Source organism: Octodon degus, unplaced genomic scaffold (genome assembly GCF_000260255.1).
Source record: "Octodon degus isolate 3935 unplaced genomic scaffold, OctDeg1.0 scaffold00013, whole genome shotgun sequence".
Taxonomy (NCBI): domain Eukaryota; kingdom Metazoa; phylum Chordata; class Mammalia; order Rodentia; family Octodontidae; genus Octodon; species Octodon degus.
Window position 1 is genome coordinate 20,445,913 of NW_004524589.1, and position 23,240 is coordinate 20,469,152.

Genomic DNA, 23,240 nt, shown 5'->3' on the forward strand with positions numbered 1-23,240 from the left:
GAAACTGTCTCATTGCTGTTTATCAATAAACTTTGAAGAAAAAAAAAGTGTGAAAATTAAAATGTTGTATGAGCACACACAAAAACAAATTAGAGCAAATATCATTCACAATAGCCTCACAAAAAATAAATAAATAAAACATCATGCCTTAAGATTCAACCAAGGAATGAAAGACCATTAAAATTAATACTCTAGTTCTCTAAGAAAGGAGATTGAAGAGGACATCAGAAAATGGAATAATACTCCCTGTTCCTGGAGAGACAGTCACATTACTATGAGAATGGCTATACTGCCAAAACACAGTGCTAATGTGTACCAATAACATTCCTTAGATAACTGGTAAAAATAATCCTAAAATTCATATGAAACAGCATTCTTCATAGAACTAGGAAAACAATCCTAAAATTTGTATGGAGCCATAAGAAACCCAAAATAGCAAATGCAGTCCTGATTTATAAGATGAAAGCAGGAAGCATCATAATCCCAGATTTCAAGTTCTTTTTCAAAGCTACAATAATAAAAACAGCATGATATTGGCACAAAAACAGATGTGTGGATTACTGGAATAGAATAGAATACAGAAACAACCCCAGGCATATCTAGTCATCTGATCTTTGACAAAAAGCATATGTTGCAGAAAGGATAGTCTCTTTAACAAATGGTATTGGGAGAACTGGTTATACACATGCAGAAGATTGTCTATCATCATGTACCTGCATAAAATCAAAATGAACCAAAGACAAGAAACTTTATTGGAAGATAAAATAGTCAAACTTTTGAAGACGTAGACACAAGTAAGGAGTTCTAAGGACAGAGCTCCAATTGCAAGAGTTTACAGATGGAGAACTCTCTGTCCTGACCATTGTAACCAAGCTTAATCTTAGGTCTTACTAGCGCTATGTGCCTTGGTAGCCATCCTGAATTGCCTAGTTTTTAAACTTTAAATTACCAGAAGCAGCAACTCAATAACCTGTTCATGAAGCAGTCTTACCGTTTCTGGCAAGGTTCAGTAATTTCTTTATTACTAAAGGAAACATTTATGTAAATGAATCCTAGCCAAAAATGTCATCTGTGGAGAATCTTCTTAGCATTAAGAAAAGTCATTGTTAATAGTAAATAGTCTTAAATAATGACAGAATGTGTTAGTTTCTCATTGGCTTGAGAGTAGAAGTCCATACTTTGTACTTTGGGTTTCTATTTTCTTTAAGTTACATGAGCAGATGGACATTTTAGCATGTTTTAATTTTCTAGTCTATTCCAGGAAAAGAAGTTGATATGCCAAGTGAAAAGTTTTATCAATATAGTTTGTAAAATCTTAGCTGTTGTCAAGCCTGTTTGGATTTTAGATGACTTTGCTAAAAATAATCCTACTACTTGTTTTGGTTTCTCACTTGTATTTATATTCTTTAGGAACTTTACAGATGATAATCAGAATTGCAGTTCATTTTTCTGCAACTCACTTCATCCTATATTTTCCTTGTTTGGAAAATATAGTAGTTTTGAATTCCTGTTTTTTTGTTTTTGTTTTTTTTTTGATTTTGTGTTTTTTTTTTTTTTTTTCCACATAAATGGATGGATGGTGGAAACAAAAATAGTTGCCCTATAATGTAATAAATGCTATGACAGAGTTTTAGGCTGGATCCTCATTCATTTTCCCTAAGGTGTAGTTACATCTACCTATTTTTTATAGTGAGTTGAACACAGTCAGTTCTTCAGGAAGTATTTATTTAATGTATGAATTAACATAAAAATTTCAGCAACTCAGATACATCTTCAGCCTTAGTCTTATTTTCATGTTTTTTGAACTTAATTGTGCAACCAATGTATTTTAATACCTCCTGATAAGAGGTCTTAAAAATTGTTTTTAAAATGCTCACACTGACTGAGAAGTGGAAATTCATTTTTTATTTTTTTATTAGTCTTCTAAAGATATATTCTTATGCCAGTTTATTTCAATTTTTTTCTTAGTCTTTTATTATAGATTTATCTTTTTAGCTAAATGTAGTCAAATTCTTGGTTTCAGCAAAGAATAGTATAAAATAAAGGTGCAGTTGATTTTTTCATTGAGAAGTTTTTATTTTTATCATTTTATAAGAAAAAGGGACATGTGTAAATAATAATGTGGTTATATCACTTTAAGAAGGGCTAGAATGAAGGTTCCTTTTAAAGTTATTTTTGTATTTACTTATTTATTTTTACTATATGTTCTGTTGTGTCTGTGATTGTGATTAGCAATTACCATGCTTAGTTTTACTTGAGTGCAACAAAATGAACTTTGTAAGTTAATACAATTTGTTTCTTCTTAATGACTATAATTTACAGAAGTTCACTATTTTAAACTTTTCCTTCTGTGTTATTTTGGCTTCTTTGTCCTAAAACTGCCTTTTAAATAGTGTGTTTAGTTTTGAGCCTACCATGCAACTTGTGGCTTTTGAAAATCTTCACATTAAATACACTTTAAAAAATTTTTATGTGTACCTTTTTGCTTTGCCTTTTAAATATTGTCGTGAAGTTTGATGTGTATGTCAGTTGTATCAGCTAGACTTTTTGGAAAATGTTGCTGGCTTACAGGTTATAAAACATACTTTTTAAAACATTTTAAATAGATTATTGAGGTTGGACTTTGTGAAGTGTTCGAATTGATCAAGGAGACACGTTTTTCACATCCATCTCTGTGTCTGAGGAGTCTCCAAGCCCTGCTGAATGTGCTTCAGGGTCAGCAGCCGGAAGGCCTCCAGTCAGAGCCCCCCGATGTCCTAGGTAAGAGCTAGTTGCTATAGTGATATCTTTAAAAGTGAATCATTTTTCTCATAAAGCAAACACAGCTGCCTGTAATAGAGTCCATCTGAGTAATCTCACAAATTGAGTTCGTTCTGTTTGATACTAAAACAGCAGGGATAGAAATTTCCATGTGTTTTGCTGTTTCAATGTAGTTATAATTCATGTACAGATATTCCTTGATTATTGTGATGATTGAGAAAAAACAAAATATAAATCATTGGAATCCATAAATGATTTCTTAAAGTCATCATTGCCTTAAATTGTTCAGCCTTTGGCCTAAAGTGGCTATCTTTCACTTATTCTAATTTATTTTTCTAGAAAACTAAGGAAAAGAAAAATTGTTGTAAACCCAGAACAGTACAATTAGTTTCTAAAGAGAGAGGGGGCATGTGTTTTATATTTCTCATATTAAAAATCTATTCATAGTATGGAGATAGCTTTTGACTTAGTCTTTTTCAATACGAAATGACTTTCCTTGAAGTGCATTTAAATTTTTTGGATGCTTGCCTGTCAAGCCATGGACCTAGACTGAATGCATAATCCTATAAACAAGGCGGGGACTTTTACTTAAAGAATATTAAAGAATAGAAATATAAGTGGAAGCGTGACTTTTAATTGGTTAGTTGCTTTTCCCTAGTACCAGTAATGGGCTTCCAGTCTAGAATTTTCTATATCTTTCTGAGATGATAGGAAAATTCGCAGAAGTATCAGAACTGTGGTTCTCAAGCATTATCATGTATCTGAGTTATCGGGACTTACCTATGAAATTTCTCATTCAGTAAATTTGGGGCAAGTCTTAAGAATTTGCTTTTAGAGTGAATTCCTGGGTGGTCTTGATTCTGTTAGTTTGAGAACTACATTGTTGGTGTGGACTAGCACTTGAGTCTATTTTCTTTACGTGGCTATTGATACTTTATTAGACACGCAGGTAGAGAACCTAATTGCATGAACCTAATTACATGTTAAAGCTTTCTTTTTCAATCATATGTGGTTAGTTTTCCTGCTTGGTTTTGTTTTGTTTTAGTTGGGGAGGGGGTTGCTGAACGTTAAAACAAGGTGAGAACTTTTTGAAACAACAACACCCACTCCACACACAATTATTAAATGCTCTTATGGAGGAAAAACTGTCATAGATTAAGAAACAGGCACTTTTTGGTTATTGTTGCAGTATCAATAGTGATTATATTAAAATGATGATGTACTACTTGGTTTAACAGCATTTTATTGAAGATTTGATTTGTTTAAAAATATTCTGCTGATTTTTCTTATCTTTGATTTGTCAGTTAGCAAATAATTGAAATATTTAAAATAACCATTAAAACCTATATGCTGTATCCCATGCTGCCCAACAGAACAGTCATGCATGTACCACCAATGGTTCAGAACTACCCAGAAGCAAGAAATAAGATTTCTGATTTGTTGTGACTGTACCATACTAAAATTTCATTCCTCTTGGGTCTACTATTCTTGTTTGTTTGTTTGTGTGTATGTTTGTTTCAAGACAGGGCCTCAGGCTATAGTCCAGGATGGCCTTTTTGTTTTTTAGACAGGGTCTTACTATGTTGTTCAGGCTGGCCTTGAGTTTACTTTATAGTCCAGACTGATCTCAAACTCACAATGTTCCTCCTGCTTCAGCCTCCCAGGTGCTGTTACACCACCACTTTCAGGCTGGCCTTGAACTCACCATGTAGCCTGTGTGGGGCTCAGGTTTACTGCAGTCCTCCTTTACTCAGCCTTATGAGGTCTTCTGTCTTCTGTGTACATTCACTTTTGTATATTGTTTACACAAATATTCCTTTATTCCCTTTAAAATGTTTTTCTCTTAACATTAGCTTTTGAACTTCTGATATATACTTCTGCCTAATCAACTTTTATCTGTTATAACTTTCATCTTTTTAATTTGTTTTCATTTTCTTGTGAGCAGTTTCAAATGCTGATATACTTTCTTTGGCTTCTTTCCTGTCTTTTCAGTGCTGATCTATAATCTTTTCACTGCTTTGTATTTTTCTGCATATGGACTTATCATCACTTAATATTTTGATTTTGTTTGTTTAAAGAAGTAAGGAGTAATTCAGTACTTTAATATTAAACTTCTGTTGAAACTTACCTTTGCTTTTTTCTTCTGTCTAGTATTGAGCCCATTGTTTCTCTTTCCGACTTGGTTATTTTCATGTTATTCATGACAATATGTTTGTCATACTCTTACTGTTGAATATCTTGATAATTCAGTTTATACCAGGTGTCTTAATTACTTTTCTTTCATTGCTGAGACAAAATACCTGATGCCCAAGGTTAAAGGAGAAGAAGCTTATTTAGCTCAGAAGTTTCAGTCTATAACCAACTGCTTCCAATGCAGAGTGGCACACGGCAGAGGGACAACAGTTCATAGTGTTAGAGTATAGCAAAATCAGTGAGACCACAGGAACAGACATCTTTCTGTTGTTCTTTATATTGTGTTCAATCTACTGGATCAATCGGTGGACTGATCCAGCAATCACCTACCCTTAATCCCAAAACTGAACTGTGAATCAGTCACAAACTAGATTCAGCTACCTCCCCAAAGCCCAGTGCCCGTGACAGGATAAAGCTTCCAGGAGACATCCAGACACAAACCATAACTCTTTGCACATGGATTGACTTTTAAATCACCTATTTTTTAAAAGTATTTCCTTCTGTCTATCTAATTTAAGGTTAGAATATATGTTCTCAAATATTCACTTACGTGTAAAAGCCTTCCTATGTTTTGTACTAAATGCGAATGATATAATTATTGTAATTGTTGGGAATATAGCTTAGTGGCACAATGCCTGCCTGGCAAGGGCAAGGAGGTGAGTTATAAAACAAACAAGCAAATAAACACCAGAATCATGTTATTATGGAATTTAGCATTAGAAAATTGGACACATATACAATTACAAATGTGGTTAAATAGCACGGAAGAAAGAAGAGGGAGTTCTGAGAGTTGTTAAACAGGCTGCCCTAAAAATGTGACACTTAAGAAGAATGAATAGTAAAGAGTAAACCAGGTTATAAATGTTCTGCATATAAGGGACAGCATGTAGTAATGCTAAGAGACAGAAAAGAAGATGACTTACTCCGAGTCATCTGACTAGAAAGTGAGAGGAAGGAGGTAAAGACAAGTGGGGCCTTTTAGGCCATGTTAAGTGGATGCCACTTGAAGATATACTCCTAAATGAAATCAAACAGATGTATAAATATCGTGTAGTTTCCCTAGTGTAAGAACTCAAAAGAAAAAATAAAGTTAGAAAGTTAGAAGAAGATTGGTAGTGGTAATTGAATAATTGAAAATGGAGACATTCTTTTCTTATTTGCCAGTATACCACAATGAGCTAGAATAATTTCTAGTGTGCAGAGGGAATTTTGTAAATATTTCCTAAATAAGTAAAAGATGGAATACCTGAAGAATAACAGAAGAAAGAAGATGGACAAACATAGGAGGGATGGGTTAAAGGTTGGAGAAAAAGGAAGATAACTGAAAGGAAGGCAGAGAGGATAGATGGAAAAAAGACAGGTAAGGGAGGGAGAAAAGGAGAAAAAGGAATTAATGAAGGAATGAGTAGATTTTAAATAGGCAACTAGATTTTTAGTTCTCTGACTATAAGCAAAAATAAATGGCACAAAGATACAATTTATAAATATTTTTTAATAATTCAATTAAGAGATGATGATAAAGAACATTGGTAATATGATGAGCTAGAGAAAAATGGAGGAATCAGTTAGGAAGCAAGATAAGTGGAACTTAATTTGGGAAGATACAGAAAGGGAAGGAATGGTGTGGTATACCTTGCTTTCTATGAGTTGTAAAATAAACCACAAATGGGCTTTCAATATTCAGAAAATTGCAGTGAATTAATTCTTTCTCTTTTTGTCCTCTCATCCACTTAGACATTCTCTTTGTCTAAGCTTTTATTTCTTACTCTGACTTTTTTCACTGTCTCTGATTATTTTAAAATTTTTAAATGTCCTTTTTCTGTTTTCAATTAGCAATAATCTCCCCTCGGATAAACCTCATTGGCTACGATACTGCCACTGCGCAAAGCTGCTGAAGAGTATATGCACATATCTGTGCATTCAGTTTTGGGTGGGGTTGTTTAGTAAATTTTGTGTAACGATTTCTGCTGTTCACACATTCCTGTTTTCTTTTCATCTATTCCACAAAATGGCTTTATGATTTAGGGAAAAAAACTTATCTGTGTCTCAATTTTATTATCCATTAAAGGTACAAGATACCTGTCTTACTGACTTAGAGATTTTTTTTGAGATATAAATGTATTATATGCCTCCACTGTAATTGTGAGCTGTTCTCATATTATGAAATGAACCAATTTTATATTAAAAATTATAGCATGTTTTGTGTATTCTCTTGATATCTTGCAAGTTCACATAGTTTTGTAGATTGAACATTTTAAGAAGTATATACTCATGTACCTCGGTAGTGTCCCAAATTTTCTGATCAAGAAGATTATGGGGCCAAAGAGGAAAGTGATCGATGACATAGAGTGGGCCTAAGGAGAGTCACATGGGGAGAAGATACTCTCTCCGGCTTTCACAGAGAGCACATTGGCCAACCATTGGCCGTGACTCATCCACATGGCTGCACTGATAAAGGTTCTACAATCTGAGGTACAGGATCTCAGGACAAATCCTGAGGGCATTTCACTGACCTTCTCAGACCAAAAAGCTACAACTCTTGTTGCATAGGTCCTGCTTTACCTTGGTCTTAACCATCCAGCAGAAAAGTATGAAGACGAAATTATAAGAAATAAAGCCATGCTGTTAAGTTGAGCTGTGGGGGACTCACGTCAATAATTTCTGACATTGCCAGTGAAACAGAAGACCCAATGCTATTATGGGCTACTGGACTCTTTTAGAATATTTTGCTGAGTTTGCACACCTATAATATTCAGTAACGGAACTTAGAAAAATGGGGTATACAGATGAATGTCCATTTTGTATCTGTGTATTCAAAGTGGTTGGGATAGATATATAGTTACATTCTGTTAATGAATAGAATAATTTGTTCTAATGGTGTTTGTAAATAGGATCACAAGTCCGCATCTTATACAGCAATTAACCACTAAGAAGAATATATGCAGTGTATTATTTGTTGAAAAATAAAAAAAATAAAAATAAAAAAAATAAAAATAAAAATAAAAAAGAAGTATATACTCATAATCTGAAAGTAAAATTGTTTATTATTTGCTAGGATTAGTTTTTTGACTATGTGAATTCCTCCAAGTACATTATTTTATATGACCTGAGCTCTCATTTCTTTATTTACAAAAACAAGAGGTTGAAATAAATATTCTTTAAAGCCTTTGTTATATGAAAATTTTAACTTATGGGGGAAAGAAACTAATACAACATAAGTATTTTAGGTGCCTTGAGTTTCATTTCTAGTGAGACAAGGAAGCAAACATATATATGCAGTATTGTATATATCAAATGAGTATAATTGAATCCTGTTTTATCCACAGAGTCTCTTTTCCAGCTCCTTTTGGAAATCACTGTTCGGAGTACTGGAATGAATGACAGCACAGGACAGTCCCTGACAGCACTTTCCTGTGCCTGCCTCTTTAGTCTAGTGGCTTCTTGGGGAGAAACAGGAAGGACACTTCAGGCCATCTCTGCTATCCTCACCAACAATGGTAGCCATGCTTGCCAAACTATTCAGGTATTTCATATTTAAGTATGCTTAGAAGTATGTGAGATACCAAGCTACAGGGCCTCTTGTGTTTTGAGAGAGGGATTGAATCCAGGGTTTTCTCACTGAGCAGTTTTCTTATTTTTTATATTCAGACAGGGTCTTCCTGATCACTAAGTTGGCCAGTCTGGGTTTGAACTTATGATCTGCCTGCCTTAGCCTCTCAGAGCGCTGGGATTATAGGTGTGTACCACCATGCCCAGCCCCAAGCTTCAGTTTTGTTTTGTTCTTTGAGATAGCATTTTACTGTGTAGTTCAGGCTGGCCTTCAACTCACTATTTAGCCTACGGTGGCCTCCAACCTACAACAGTTCTTCTGCCTTTGCCTCAGAATGTTGGGATTAGAAGTACATGCCACCATACCTAGCTCCCAGCTACAGTTTTATTTCTAATTTTGTTAACCACTCAATAGTTTACCGTGAGTGTCACTGGAACAGCACATTTGTTCACATACTGAATATACCAAGCATTGCTGGGGCAGTTGTAATTTCAACCAGTGAATTCTTATATTGAATAAATTTGATAAAATTGGCATTTTCATATTTCCTGTTATAGAAATGAACAAAACTGTGCATATATTTTGATTATCCTGCATGTAAATAATTGAACTAGTAAGGGATTAATAGGATTTTCCAGCTTTTCCGCATTCCTTATATAGTCATTTGATCTGTGCATGGTTGATATTCAAATGCTGTACAATATAATCAGTTAAACTATAAGTGTAACTCTGTAGCAATAAAGATAATGAAACAGATTTTGGCAAAATCTTAAATCTTTAGCCTGATTCTTGTTTTAACAGTATAGCCTCTTCTTTCTTTACATTATCTTGCTCTATGCCTTTCCTGCATCACCCATCTTGTCCTGAATTTTCAATTCTTTCATATCTGAATATCTTTCTCATTGATAAGAAAGAATATGCCATCAACCTGCTCTATTTTTGATTTGTTGATTGTGAGTTTTCATAAGTTGATTTGAGTTATGTTAGTTATCCAGCTAACATTTGAACTTTATAATATCTGACTGTGGAATACACTGTTATTGTTAGTTGTAGGAGGTATAACTTTCTCTATAGATAAACTTGATTTAATTTATTGTTTGTTTATTTTGAGAGGGGGGTCTTACTATTCAATTCATGTTGGTCTTGGATTCACTATGTAGCTGAGGCTGGCCTCAAACTCCCCATGCTTCTCCTGCCTCAGCTGCCTGGTGCTGGGATAATAGGAATGTGCCACCACACCCGACTGATTTAACTCTTTTGACTGGGCTTGACATTGAAAAAAAGTAAAGAAAATCTGAAAGGTACAATAGATATAGTAAAAGAGAAAGAAACTGCTTCAAAGGAATGAACAATTGGGGTGAGGGAAAGAAGAAAAGAAAGGACAAAAAGAAATTGCAGTTTTAAGGCCCAATAATCTGCTCTTCTCTGGCTCCTTGTATAGCCCAAAGAGCAGATGGAAGGGTTTGTTTAATTACTGCTAGCAGCCCAAAAACAACAGAAGGAGTATATTGGAAATTTTCTGTAACCTATTCAATTTTGAACTCTTCTGTCAAACATAAATGATTCCCTCACTCACTCCAGTTTTTAACTCTTTCTCTTTTTTCTCTTTCTGCTCTGCTTGAAATTCTTTTATCCCTTTTTGTGGTCCTTAATTGTTTTTAAAGTCTTCCAATGCAGTGATTTTCAAGCTATACTCAGTAGACATGCTTTGAGGTTTCTGCAGATGTTTAATTGTATATATATGTGTGTTTAAAATATAGAAATAATCCTTAAATTGTAATAAAATAATGAGTACTCAGACATCATACATCAGATTTTAATAGTATAATGACCTCATATTTATGAGTTCATTAGGGTTCCACATTATTTAGTTCTTGTAGCCTTAGAAATGATAGTAAAAGCCATAGCAGGAGCGCATGAACTGAGTTCCTGGGTAGACGCCCAGAGGATACAAGCCGAGATTGAAACACTAAGTTAAAAATCAGCCACGGTAGGGCTGGGGAGACAGCTCTGTGGTCTAAGCCTATCTTCTCCAAAAAGCTTAGCACAAAGTTTAAAGTTGGGGAGAATGGTAGCACATGAAGTGATTTATTAAAAAAGACAATCTTTTTTTGACAGATAAACTCCAGGCATCGAAGACTCCACATAAAAATACTATTGCATTTGAGCTCAAAAACTAATAAAAAAGCATACGGAAAAAAGGCATGCAACATTGTTGAATGGTAGTAGAAAAAGACAGAGCAAAATCAATCCTGACATTTTACATGCTTAAATTGTTTGTCATATAATTTATTTATTTATTTATTTATTTGTTTTTATGTATTTAGGACAGGGTCTACAGGGTCTCACTATGTAGATCAGACTCATAGTGATTCTCCTGTTTTTAGCCTCCCAAGTACTGGGATTACAGGGATGTGCTGCCACGCCCAGGCTCAATCACTGTCTCAGTGGGGCCCAGGGGTAGGGCCGGCACAGCACACAAGGGATTGAACCTCAGGCACTGTGCTTTGCCTAAGCAGGCACTTTAGTCTGCTGAGCTATCTGGCTGGCCCTGTTTGACATATATTTTAATACAATAATAAGAGAAAATATCTAAAGAATGAGAATATGAAGAGTAATAAGATTAGAAAAAGAAAAAAAATGAACTTTTTAGAATGATAAAAATCAAGTAATTATAATTATAAAATTTAAGGGCAGGTTAACTATTAGTAATTTAGTTGAAGATAGGAATAGTGAACTGAAAGATAAAAGAAGAAAAATATCCAGAATGTAATACAGAGATGCAGAGGGAAAATATGAAAGATAAAATACAAAACACAACTGTAGGGTGAGAAAGACTGTTACCCACGATAGATATAATCTAAGTACTATGAGGGGTGATAGATTTGTGAAGATAGAGAATTTGAAATAATGTATAAATGTATAGGATTGGTATATACTTTGAATCCTCAGAGTAAGCATGTTTAATTGAGATTTGCTTCTTATGAATGATTTTTAGTTGGACAATTTGATTTCTTAGAATTGATGTATTATTGTAAAATATATCTTTATTTGGTCTGCTTCATCTTTGGAATATTAAAAAAATGTCTTTTCATTTTTTTCTTCTCTTTTGGATAGGTGCCAACAATACTAAATTCCCTCCAGAGGAGCGTACAGGCAGTTTTAGTGGGAAAAATTCAAATTCAGGACTGGTTTAGCAATGGGATTAAGAAAGCAGCTTTAATGCACAAATGGCCATTAAAAGAAGTCTCTGTTGATGAAGATGATCAATGTCTACTCCAGAATGATGGATATTTTCTTTATCTGTTATGCAAAGATGGATTATACAAAATTGGCTCTGGATACAGTGGAACAGTCAGGGTAATGTGATTGCTTACAGTCCCTAACCATAGATTTATAACTAGACTCAATTCATGTTCTGTTTCTTCATTGTGAAATGCACTGTCTAATTTTGGTGTAGTAATTTTTCTTTAAAAATAATTATAATTGAACTATAAACATTAAATATTATTAATTTATATTATTTTTCATTGACAATTGTGAAACTGTTGCTAGATTAACTTTTGATGTTTTACAGGGTCATATATATAATTCTACATCCCGCATCAGAAACAGAAAGGAAAAAAAGTCTTGGTTAGGTTATGCTCAGGTAGGAGAATGTCCTCAAAGAACTGCACTTTCCCTGTCTTTTAATATGTGCTTGTTAAATCAGTAAATAATATTTGTTCTATTTGAACAGAAGTAGTGTAGTTTTAGTAATACAACTATAGCAGTGGCATAGTGTTGTGCAGGAAACATTGACTCAGAACTCATAAGAGGTTGAATTTTAGATCGGGATTTGCTTCTCACTGACTATGACTTTTGTAACTCTGTTAAATTGCTTGAACTTCTGTCACTTAACTGTAAAATTCAGCCTCAGAATGGAATTTAAAGACCACTTATATCATTAGCAAATCTGAATTGGAAACATATTTGACTTGATGTCAAATTAGGGATGCGTGTAACAAACTCTTCCATTTTAAGTCTAGCTCTAGTACTTTCAGATGTTTGGCTTGCTCAATGGATAGCTATGGTGATGATGCAGGGAATCAGCCAAGAAAGAAGGCTGCTCGATCCATTTTGCTTTCTTAATGCTGTGATCTTACCCCTGACTAACATAGACATATGGTGTCAGCCTTTTACTAGGTCAGCAGTCAGATACATTTCCTCCTCTTCCCATGTAGAAGAGTAAATAAAAGATGGACAGAAGGGCTCAGAAGTATTTACTTCCCTCCTGTTTCTGTAGAGATATCACCTGAGCTCTCCTATGGAAGGATAACAGATTTCCCTCAATACCTTGCCTTAATGAGCTCATAGGATCTGTTATCAGTATAAAATGATAAATAATGCATGAAAATGTTTTTGAAAACTGAAAAAGTTTACTGTTATATGAAGAATAATCTGCTGTATTAGCTATTATGAATACTTTGAAATTAAATTTTAAATATTAAATTAATTACTCCAGTTATCTTTTAAAACTTAGCTTGGTTTAAGATGTCTCATGAAAATTTTATTTGTGAGCGTGCTATTTGTCTAAGAAATATGCCATGGAAATTATATTATTACAAATAGTTTCTTCAGTGGCTTATCATTGCCCATAAAACCACTAATATGTTCATTTTGAAACAGCCTATGTATTTCAGATATTTTTCCTTAAAATAGTTATCAAAGAAATAATGATTATTTGTATTATCCACTTGGGAAGTAATATAGTAGACATTTTGAAAAAAATGTTTGTACTGTTGTGTACCTGTTAGATGGTCCTTACATATCCTCCTTAGAATATATTATGTTTAGATGATTCTCAGAAGTGAACAGTTTTTCCTCTTGTATTTTTAAACTTTGATATCATTTAGGCAATATTACTGATTAGTCTGCCTCAAAAACTAATATGGAGCAAAGTGGTTGCCTTTTCTGCTGAATTTGGTAATGAAAAAATATTTTAACACAGGAAAATTTTTGTTAACAGGGTTATTTATTATATAGAGATGTGAATAACCACAGCATGACAGCCATAAGAATAAGCCCTGAAACACTGGAGCAAGATGGTACTGTAATTTTACCAGGTATGTTTGAACTAGCTTCAACTATGTTTTTTTCTTTGTAAGTGACTTATAGGATTGAGTATGCTAGACTATTTAGACACATAAAAAATGATTCTCTAGGAATAGTACTTGCTTACAAATGTGTTTAAAAATTTTGACATAAACCTTTTATAGTATTTATCAAGTTAATTTACCAGAACATTAGATATCAGACATATGTATGATATCTAGTATTTTCAGATTTTTTCCATGTACGTGGCTTAATCCCTTACCTTTATCCCATGAAGACTTTTTCAGCTGCTGAACTAGTATGGTTTTATGGCTCTTAATAAAATGACAACTTTAAAATCTCATCTGGCTTAATACAAAAAATCTTCTGGTTAATTTTCTTTTAACAACAGTACACTTGAATTTCCTTCTTTATTTTAAAGAGCTTCTCTGACAGAAAGGTTAAAGTAGTTAAGAATTTGTTTATTTTTTTTTTCCGTGTATATATTTGGTACAGGGTCTCACTATGCAGCTTGGCCTCGTAGTGATCCTCCTGTTTTTAGCCTCCCGAGCACTGGGATTTCAGGCGCGCACCGCCACCATGCCTGGACTCTGTCATTGTCTCAGTGCACCCCAGGGGTGGGACTAGTGGGGCATGCAGGACTGGGGATTGAACCTTGTTTCTTGTGCTTGCCAAAGCAGGTGCTTAGTCCACTGAGCTATCTCGTTGGCACTAGGAATTTCTTAAAATTTTTATCATTCGCACTTGTTCATACTGCTCTAATAAGGCTCTTTGGACACACTTTATTTTTTAGTTTTTCACTCAAATCAATACTGTGTAAATTCTGAGGCATTGGTCTCAAATTTTGTGAAACATGGTAAATGTAAAATACTGTCCATTGCAAGATTTTGAATATGCGTATACCTTTCATACTTTCTAAAGTTTTATGGATTAAAATTTTATTGTTTAATGTGTCAATAAATTCATGAAAGGAGAGAGTGTTGATTGCTTCTAAGTACTTGACCATGTACAAGTGAGACCTTTTAAAAAAAAAGCATTAAGAAGGATAATTGCCCCCACACTTAGTTTTAAGAAGTTTTACAACTTCATCAAACATTATCTGAACTTTGCAGTCTATAAAATTATCTAAATTAATATACAGATATCACATTAAAGTAAATAAAACAATTCACATCTGTTTCCTAGAAAAGCTTTGAAAAACACAAACCTTAACAGAAATTTTGTAAATAGCATGATTTCCAGGTATTTTTATGAAATTTTTTAAGCATTATCCATTTTTTATAAGTTATTTTGTCTTAAGATCTTAAAAAATTTTGATAAAATATGCATAAGATTCATATAAACATAATAAAAATAACATTTGCTATATAAAGTCATATGGGTATATGCATGCACTTATAAAAAATGGTCATATACTACATGTTCCTTTTTTTAACTTGCTAGTTTTACTTGAGATTTTGAGACTATTTCCAGGCCATTAAATGTATTTTGTCACACCATTTTTATGTTATAGGACATCATTCATTGATTAATATTGTTGGTATTGGAGCCTTCCACATTTTTGCTATATAACTCACACTTTATTTTTTCCTTATGCAAGTAATTTTAGGATAATGTCATAGAAGAAAAATTCCAAATTGAGATTCCATACCCCTACCCCCAAACAGATAGCTACTAATACAGAGGATTTATTTCTACCTTGGTCACTTAGCAAGATTGTGATTGAGAGAGCACTTTGAAAATTATTACCCAAAGCTGTTTTATTTATTCAAGTGTGCTAAAAACATTTGATAATGTTCTGTTCAGTTTAAATCCCTCTGCAACATTTAACCTATGAAATACAGCTTTTAACAATGTAAGTGTGGCTTTCTGTGTTCCATAAATATGTGCTGTATTCGTGGTGAAGACTGAACCAAAGTTTGGGAGGATAGCCCATATTGTGTGTTGTCTGAGCTTACAGATGTTGCTTGATATCTTCCTGAAGATACTGTCTTATAATATTATACGATGAATAAAGAAAAGATAAAGAGAAAATCATGAAGACACGTCAGGAAGACTCAGCCTGGAAGCCTGAAGACTTTTATCATTTTGTCACTTCTTTGACTGGGACTACATTTTCTTCAATAGTACCTTTAGTTTTTCCTACATAGGACAAGTCTGCTGTAGCTTTCCCATCAAGAACAGAAGTGAATTCCTAGGTTTATAGGTGATAATGAATGCCATGTTTAAAATTGATATAAATCAGGTAACTTCTTGAGCTTAATGTTCCTAGACTACTTTTTAAAAAGTTATTTTAACCAAGTATGGATGACCTTAAAACATACCTTTCCCTGATTATTGTCATTTCGTTCTTTGTATCTTGCCTGACCTTATGTATCCTCTGTCATTTACTCTCCATGTCTGGTGACAGGTTGCCTCATTCCATGAGGCGTTTTTGCTACTACTCTTGCGCCGCTTCACTCCTCCACCTCTGCATTTGTCTGAAATTATAATGAGTTTTTCTTCTTTGCTTTTTAGTTTAAAATCTTACTGCTTAGAGCTTGAGAAGCATCTTTCTTGCGCCTCTTTGTATTCTGTACAGTGGACTAGGAACTCTTTCTTTCGATTTCTCCTCTCTTTGATTACCAAGTCTCTTGGGCTACAAGTGGGCCTTGTCTCCCAGTTTCTATTTCCAGTTTGTGATCACTGAATTCTCTATTTGGTAAGGGTCTGCCTGTGTTTTGCATATTTATAATAAGGAAGTATGCTAGTATGAAGCTCCTGGGCAAAGATATAGAGTAATCCAGCTTATTTGGGTGGGCTCCATTACTGCATTACAAAAAAAAAAAACAGAATTTTATGGTGTTTTGATTTAGGTGCAATTAGAAATGAAAAAAAATTCTTTTGATATTGTGATTAATGGAGAGATTCATCCTAGTTCTCTGCAGTTGTTTTGGGCAATGTGTGTGCTCTTAAACTTGCTTGCTGAAGATTTATTTTTCTAAAAGGATAAATTTATACTTTGATGTTGATTTTGCTTGTAGATTTGTGTTACTCAGCAGTAATCACTAACACATGTTCCAGTGGTCCTTCTGTAATACTGGTATCCCTTGTTATAATTGAGCTTGAGCATTATTTTTATTAAAAATATGTAGTACACTAATTTTATAGAGATAAATGCAATATTGAAAAATTTATGGCAATTTATGTAGTATCTTTTCCTCTTTGAGACAGAAATAAGCATGGGTTTGTCCTATGAAGGATGAATGTTGAAAAATTTCTAAAACATAAATACGCTAGAAGTTCTATATGGGAAATTATAGCTAGTTTTGAATTTTACCTATTTTATAAAGCAAGGGATATCTGTAGCTGGACACCATAAAATACAGAGGCTCTAGGCTTATCTGTATTTCTCTGTGACACTAATGATATATGTCTGAGGATAAAGTATTGCTTATATCGCATGTGATTGCATTGAAATGGTTGTAACCAATATTACGGTTTGTTCATGGTGGTGCATGTTTACTTTAGACTGTACTTAATACTAATTCATTTTGAAATTAGGTGGGCTTCCAGGTCCTTGATTATGGAAGATTTATAGGCACAAAATGTGATAAGTATTATTAGTTGAATTATTTAGTTTCTTCTAATTTCTAATTTTTTGTTAAAAACAGTCCTTTTGAGTTTAAGTCTGTCCTTATTGCGTGGAGAATTCTCATTCTGACTTCCAACAGAGGAGTAAATCATTATGTGAGTTGTTCTTTTCTATTGTAATATTATTACTTTTTCTTCCTTTTGCACAGATTGCCACACTGAAGGTCAAAATATTTTATTCACGGATGGAGAGTATATTAATCAGATAGCTGCTTCAAGAGATGTAAGTAATTGTGAAGCATGAGTATCTGGCACAAATTTATTTGATTTTTATTAGATAAAAAGCCTCAAAGAACTGACTTATACAACATAATACTATGAATATTTTATTTCTTTTAGGATGGTTTTGTTGTCAGAATATTTGCCACAAGTACTGAACCTGTCCTGCAACAAGAATTGCAACTTAAACTGGCACGAAAATGCTTACATGCCTGTGGCATCTCACTATTTGATCTGGAAAAGGACTTGCATATAATAAGTAAGATGGCAAAATAAGTCTGCAGTTCAGCTTGTGTTTATTTTTATTTATTTATTTTTAAATAACAATCACATCCATCAAGGGGAGTTTGTACCTGTACATGATTTATATTAGTACCTCTTTTCCCCCATTACCCCCCTCTTAATTACAAAGCTTTGTTTCTATTTTATCCTTTTTTGTAATATTTTCTCTTCCTTTCTTTCCTTTCCTCATCTCCACCCTGGTTCTCCTTTCTTTTGTACAATTTCTTCCTATTTCACAATATCTATTATACATTTTGATCCTTATTTACACTTTTAGTTTCTCACACCAGAGGAAGAATGTGATATTTATACATGTGTGTCTGCTTTATTTCACTTAAAGAATTATGGTCTCAAAGTGTGTCCATTTACCTAGAAATGACTCAAGTTTGTCCTTCTTTATGGCTGAACTCTAATGTTTAAAAGACTGCATCTTCTTTATCCCTTTATTGGTGATGGGCATTTGGGTTGTTTCCAAGATTTAGCTGTGACAAACTGTGCTGCTAGAAATGTGAGTGTGCATATATTGCTGTGATATGATACTTTTCATTGCTCTGGAAAGATATCAAGAAGGGGAATAACTGGATCAAATGGTACCTCTAGGCATATATTTTCTTTTCTTTTCTTTTCTTTTTTTTTTTTTTTTTTGAGGAATCTCTACACTGTTTTCCACAGTGGTTGCACCAGTCCACACTTCCATCAGCAGTGGAAAAGCATTCCTTCCCTCCTGAGCCCAAACAGCATTTATTATTGTTTGTATTCTTGATGATAGCCGTTCTTTTGAGGGTGAAATGAAATTTCAATATTGTTTTAATTTGCATATCTGGAATAATCAATGATATTTAACATTTTTCATATATTTGCTATTTCTACTTCTTCATCTGAGAAGTAGAAGAAATGTTCACTTCAGATGCCCTCTTTTTGTATTTTTTCATTTGTGTATTTTGTACAGGGTCTAACGACACAGATGGCACTTGTGGTAATCCTACTGTTTTCAGTCTCCCCAGCACTGGGATTATAGGCGTGCGCCACCACACCTGGACTCTGTTGCTGGCTCAGCACATGCCCCCAGGCAGTGCCAGTGTGGCATGCAAGACGGGGAATTGATCTTGGTCCCTGGGCTTGCCAAGCAGGTGCTTAGTCTGCTGAGCTATCTTGCTGGCTCAGGTGCCCTCTTTTTGATTGGGTATTTGAATTTCAGAGTTCTAATTTTGTTGAACTCTATACGTTCTAGATATTTGTTAATCCTTTGTTTGAGGGGAGGGACAACTGGCTAAAAATTTTTCCCACTGTGGGTTGACTTTTCATTCTGTTGGTGATTACATTTGCCGCACAAAAGCTTTTTAATAGGATATTCTAGTATTGATGTTGTATAACATTTTGTTCAAGAAATCCTTACCTATATCTACATCTTTAAGGTTTCTATGTATTCTCTCCTCGAATATATTTAGTGTTTCTGTTGTAATATTTAGATCTTTGATCCATTTTTATTTTCTTTTAGTGCATGGTGAAAGACCTAGGTCAGTTGTACTCTTTGGCATGTGTTGAGCTGGTATTGATTGAAACCATTTACTGTCTTTTTTTGTGTGTTTGTGAACATAGCATATTCAATTTTCAACTCTCCTCCAGTCACCTTTCTTTTCTCACTTTTTCCTGGTTTCACATGTTCTTTGGTGAGTTTCAGTGTATATAATGCGTTTTCATCATACTTATGCCCCCTATTACCTGTCTCTCCTTCTTCTATCCTTCTTCTTCTTTCCTGACTCATCTAATCATAGTTCTCTTCTACTTTTTTGTCATCTTTTTAGATTTCACATATTAATGAGAATATGAAATAATTATTCTTTCTGAGTTTGGCTTATTTCACTTAACATCATGACTTCCAGATCCATTTGTTTTTCAGCCGAACCTTTAACTTTTATTTGAACAGATTTTAAAGCTATCTGTAGAATGACCTTATTATGGATTATAAAAATAGTTAACCAATTCAACAAACTGATCAATAGTCTTATATCTGAGTATAGAAATACAGAAAATCACAGAGTATTTTTTGGATTTAAGATACTTAGTCTCACTGTATTGTGGAAGAAATTAGGATGACTAGTTCCTACAAGGGTCTGTTTTTATTTTCCATGTCACTTTTAAGTGCTTTACTTTGTATAATCTTAATTATATAGTTTTTAAATATTCTTCTATAGGAAAATATATTGAATTGAGACTATAGATTTTTTAATTTAAAAAGCCTCTAATCTAGGGCCAGTGACATAGCTCAATGGACTAAGCACCTGCTTTGGTGAGCACAGGGACCGGGGTTTGATCCCCGACACCACATGTCACACTTTCTCCTTCCCCAGATGTGCTAAGCCAGCCACCATGACTCAGTGTGGTGGTGCACTACTGTAATCTCAGCGCCAGGGAGGCTGAAAACAGGTGGATCACTATGAGTCTAAACTGTGTCATGAGACCCTGTACCAAATATATTTAGAAAAAGAAAGCCTCTACTCTATTTAGTAGTTTGTATGACAGGACAAAGTAATAAAACCTACTGTATATGTACTCATAATTAGTCATAGTTTTGCAATTTGAAAAATGTGTATATGGATTTGTGTGTATGTATATACATGTAAATATTCAAATTTGTGGAGAAACTATATAAACTGTTCTTCTGTAGAAATAAACATGTGACAGGGAATCTGAAATGCTTTAATTGGAATATTTATTTTACATCACCAAATGACTATAGCAAGACAAACCTTCCCAAGATTTATTTTTAGTCTTCTATTATCTGGGCAATATAATTGTGAAAATCAAATGAGATAAACTCTGCAGTGCCTCATACTTAATTGGTATTCAGTAAAAAGTTTTCCATTTTTGTCCTAATTCAAGAAATATTACTGGTACAGAACTTTTTAATTTTTTTGTGTGTTTTTTTTAAATAATGTACCTATTCTTTTTTTCTTTTAACTCAGGCATACAAAACATTTTGTCATTTTTGTTTTTGAGTGCTGTTCATTGAATTTGTTTAAATTACTCAAAAGAATACAATTACTTGGAGTTATTCATACTAGAAATTCAGTATCTTTATTGCCTTGTGTTAAAGGTACAGGATTTGATGAGGAGTCAGCAATTCTTGGTGCAGGACGAGAATTTGCACTAATGAAAACAGCAAATGGAAAGGTAAATGACTCATATTAACTTTCTCTGCTTTATGAGAGAATTTGTGTAATTCATTGATTAGTTTATATAGTTTATATATTTAAGCATTGTGTTGTAAAATCGAATATTAAAAATGGTATTATGATTCAATTCCTGGTACTGAAAAAAAAAAAAAAAAAAAGCCTTCATTTTGGGACCAGGGAGGTGGCTCAGTAGAATAAGTGCTTCCCTGGCAAGCACAAGGGCCTGAGTTCAATGCCCGGTTCCACCAAAAAAAAAAAAAAAAAAAAAGTATTATGAAACAATTGTATTTAACATAAAACTCAATAAACTTTGTAAATGTTGTGTTTTTAATGTTGAAGGGGCTGTGGGGGAAAAAGAACACTTCACTGTTGGTAGGAGTGTACAATGATACAACCACTATGAAAATTAGTGTAGAGGGTTCTCAAAAAACTAGGATTGGAGGTCCCATTCAACCCAGATATTCCCCTTGATATTTTTCAAAATGAAATAAAAACATCACACCACAGTGATATATGTGCACCTATGTTTGTAGCAGCACAATTTGTCATAGCTAAATCCTGGACACAAGCCAAATGCCCATCAACTGAGGAATGAATAAAGAAGATGAGATATTTTTACACATTGGAGTATTATTCAGCTATAAAAAATGATAAATTTGTGGCTTTTATTGTTTAATGGATACAAGTAGAGATCATACTCTTAAGTGAAAACATCAGACTCACATGTGCAAACATCATATTGTCTCACTAGTTTAAGAACATGAAAGAGTAAATAAAATCTGAAAGGTACAATAGATACTGTGAAAAGGGAATGAATGTGCTCCAAAGAAAGGAATTACTGAGATGAAGAGATGGATAGAGGAGGGAGGGAGTGGAGAAAAAGATATATCTATGTATGTATGCAGGATGGCTTGGATAATTGCACTGTGGGTTTCTGCTAGTCTATGGAAAGGAGCAATTAATGCTTTTTTTTTTTCTCATTTTTTTCTCTTAAATGCTTACAACTTTTTTTCTCTAATTTTGTATGCATATGTCTGGTAATCTAAACAACTAAGTTGAGGACATCACTATATGATATAGCAAATACTGTCAAATTTGTATTAATTTCATAAGTGAAATTCTGTATAATTTCTCATTTTTTATTACTATTTTTATTCTCTTTAAAAAATAAAAATTAAAAAATTTAAAATAAAATGTGGGGCTGGGAAGATAGCTTAGTAGAATAAGTGCTTGCCTAGCAAGTGCAAGAGCCTGAGTTCAATCCACAGTTCCGCAAAAAAAAGAAAAAAGAAAGAAAGAAAAGAAAATAGAACGTGTTTTTGTAAGCATTTAGTTGGGTTTTTGTGTGTACTTTTTTCATTTATACCAAATTTATATATTGTGCTTATTTTGATAAAATATTCATTTCAAATTTCTATAAATACACAGAAGTACATTGACTGAACATGCAGAAGTTCACTGAATTAACACATAGCAGTATCCTGGGGAGAGTAGTAGCCTGTGTAATAAGTCAGACATTGCAGAGATCAATGTATTGAAGCAGAAGCTTCTTCAGAGCTTAGGTTCTTATTATTTTTGTTTTTCAATAAAATTTTGAAAAGTTTGTTAACTCATGTGAAGCATAGTTTACTATTCCAAAGCCACTGTAATTCCTTTTTTCTTTTTAATGTATAAGATATATTACACTGGAAAATATCAGAGTCTTGGAATCAAACAAGGCGGTCCTTCAGCAGGAAAGTGGGTTGAGCTACCAATTACAAAATCGCCAAAAATAGTTCACTTCTCAGTTGGACATGATGGTTCGCATGCCCTTTTAGTTGCAGAAGATGGAAGCATATTCTTTACAGGATCTGCTAGTAAAGGAGAAGATGGAGAGTCAAGTAAGTTGTTTAATTAACTGGGTACTTAGTAAAAATAATGTAGATTATTTTAAGATAAAATCTGTCAGCCTCAGTAACACTAATGTCACCAACATTTAATAGAATTTCAAATTGTGGCATATTCATTAAATGGCATACTGTATATCAAAAAGATGTGTTTGCTCATTTTATCTAGAGCTCATATTTATGAAGTGTTGTGCTTTGTGTACATGGCTATTTATCTGAAAATGTATGTTTCTTTTTGTTACATCATTTGATCTTATTGTAAAAACATATTATTTCAGAATTTAATTTAGGAAGTTCAAAACTTTGAAAGTAATACATATTAAACCTTACATAACCTTATGTAATAGTTTGGCCACAGATTACTGTTTTGAGTGTTGTTTCTCTACGACAAAAATCTTTGCTTAACAATAAAAAAAAGAACAGCTCTATTTTTCTCTTATATTTTTT

The 23,240-nt window shown here is 33.5% G+C and overlaps 1 protein-coding gene and 1 pseudogene across 1 annotated transcript in view; one reads left to right on the forward strand and one right to left on the reverse strand.

The window, feature by feature from the left end:
- Mycbp2 (MYC binding protein 2, E3 ubiquitin protein ligase) overlaps positions 1 to 23,240 on the forward strand; it is a 328,854-nt gene that overhangs the window by 74,272 nt on the left and 231,342 nt on the right. The window contains 9 exon segments of the mRNA XM_023709607.1: positions 2,607 to 2,760; positions 8,280 to 8,476; positions 11,621 to 11,863; positions 12,081 to 12,152; positions 13,512 to 13,608; positions 17,380 to 17,453; positions 17,570 to 17,708; positions 20,829 to 20,905; positions 22,583 to 22,787. Coding sequence (XP_023565375.1) covers positions 2,607 to 2,760; positions 8,280 to 8,476; positions 11,621 to 11,863; positions 12,081 to 12,152; positions 13,512 to 13,608; positions 17,380 to 17,453; positions 17,570 to 17,708; positions 20,829 to 20,905; positions 22,583 to 22,787 — 1,258 coding nt within the window.
- LOC111815268 lies at positions 6,722 to 6,843 on the reverse strand (annotated as a pseudogene).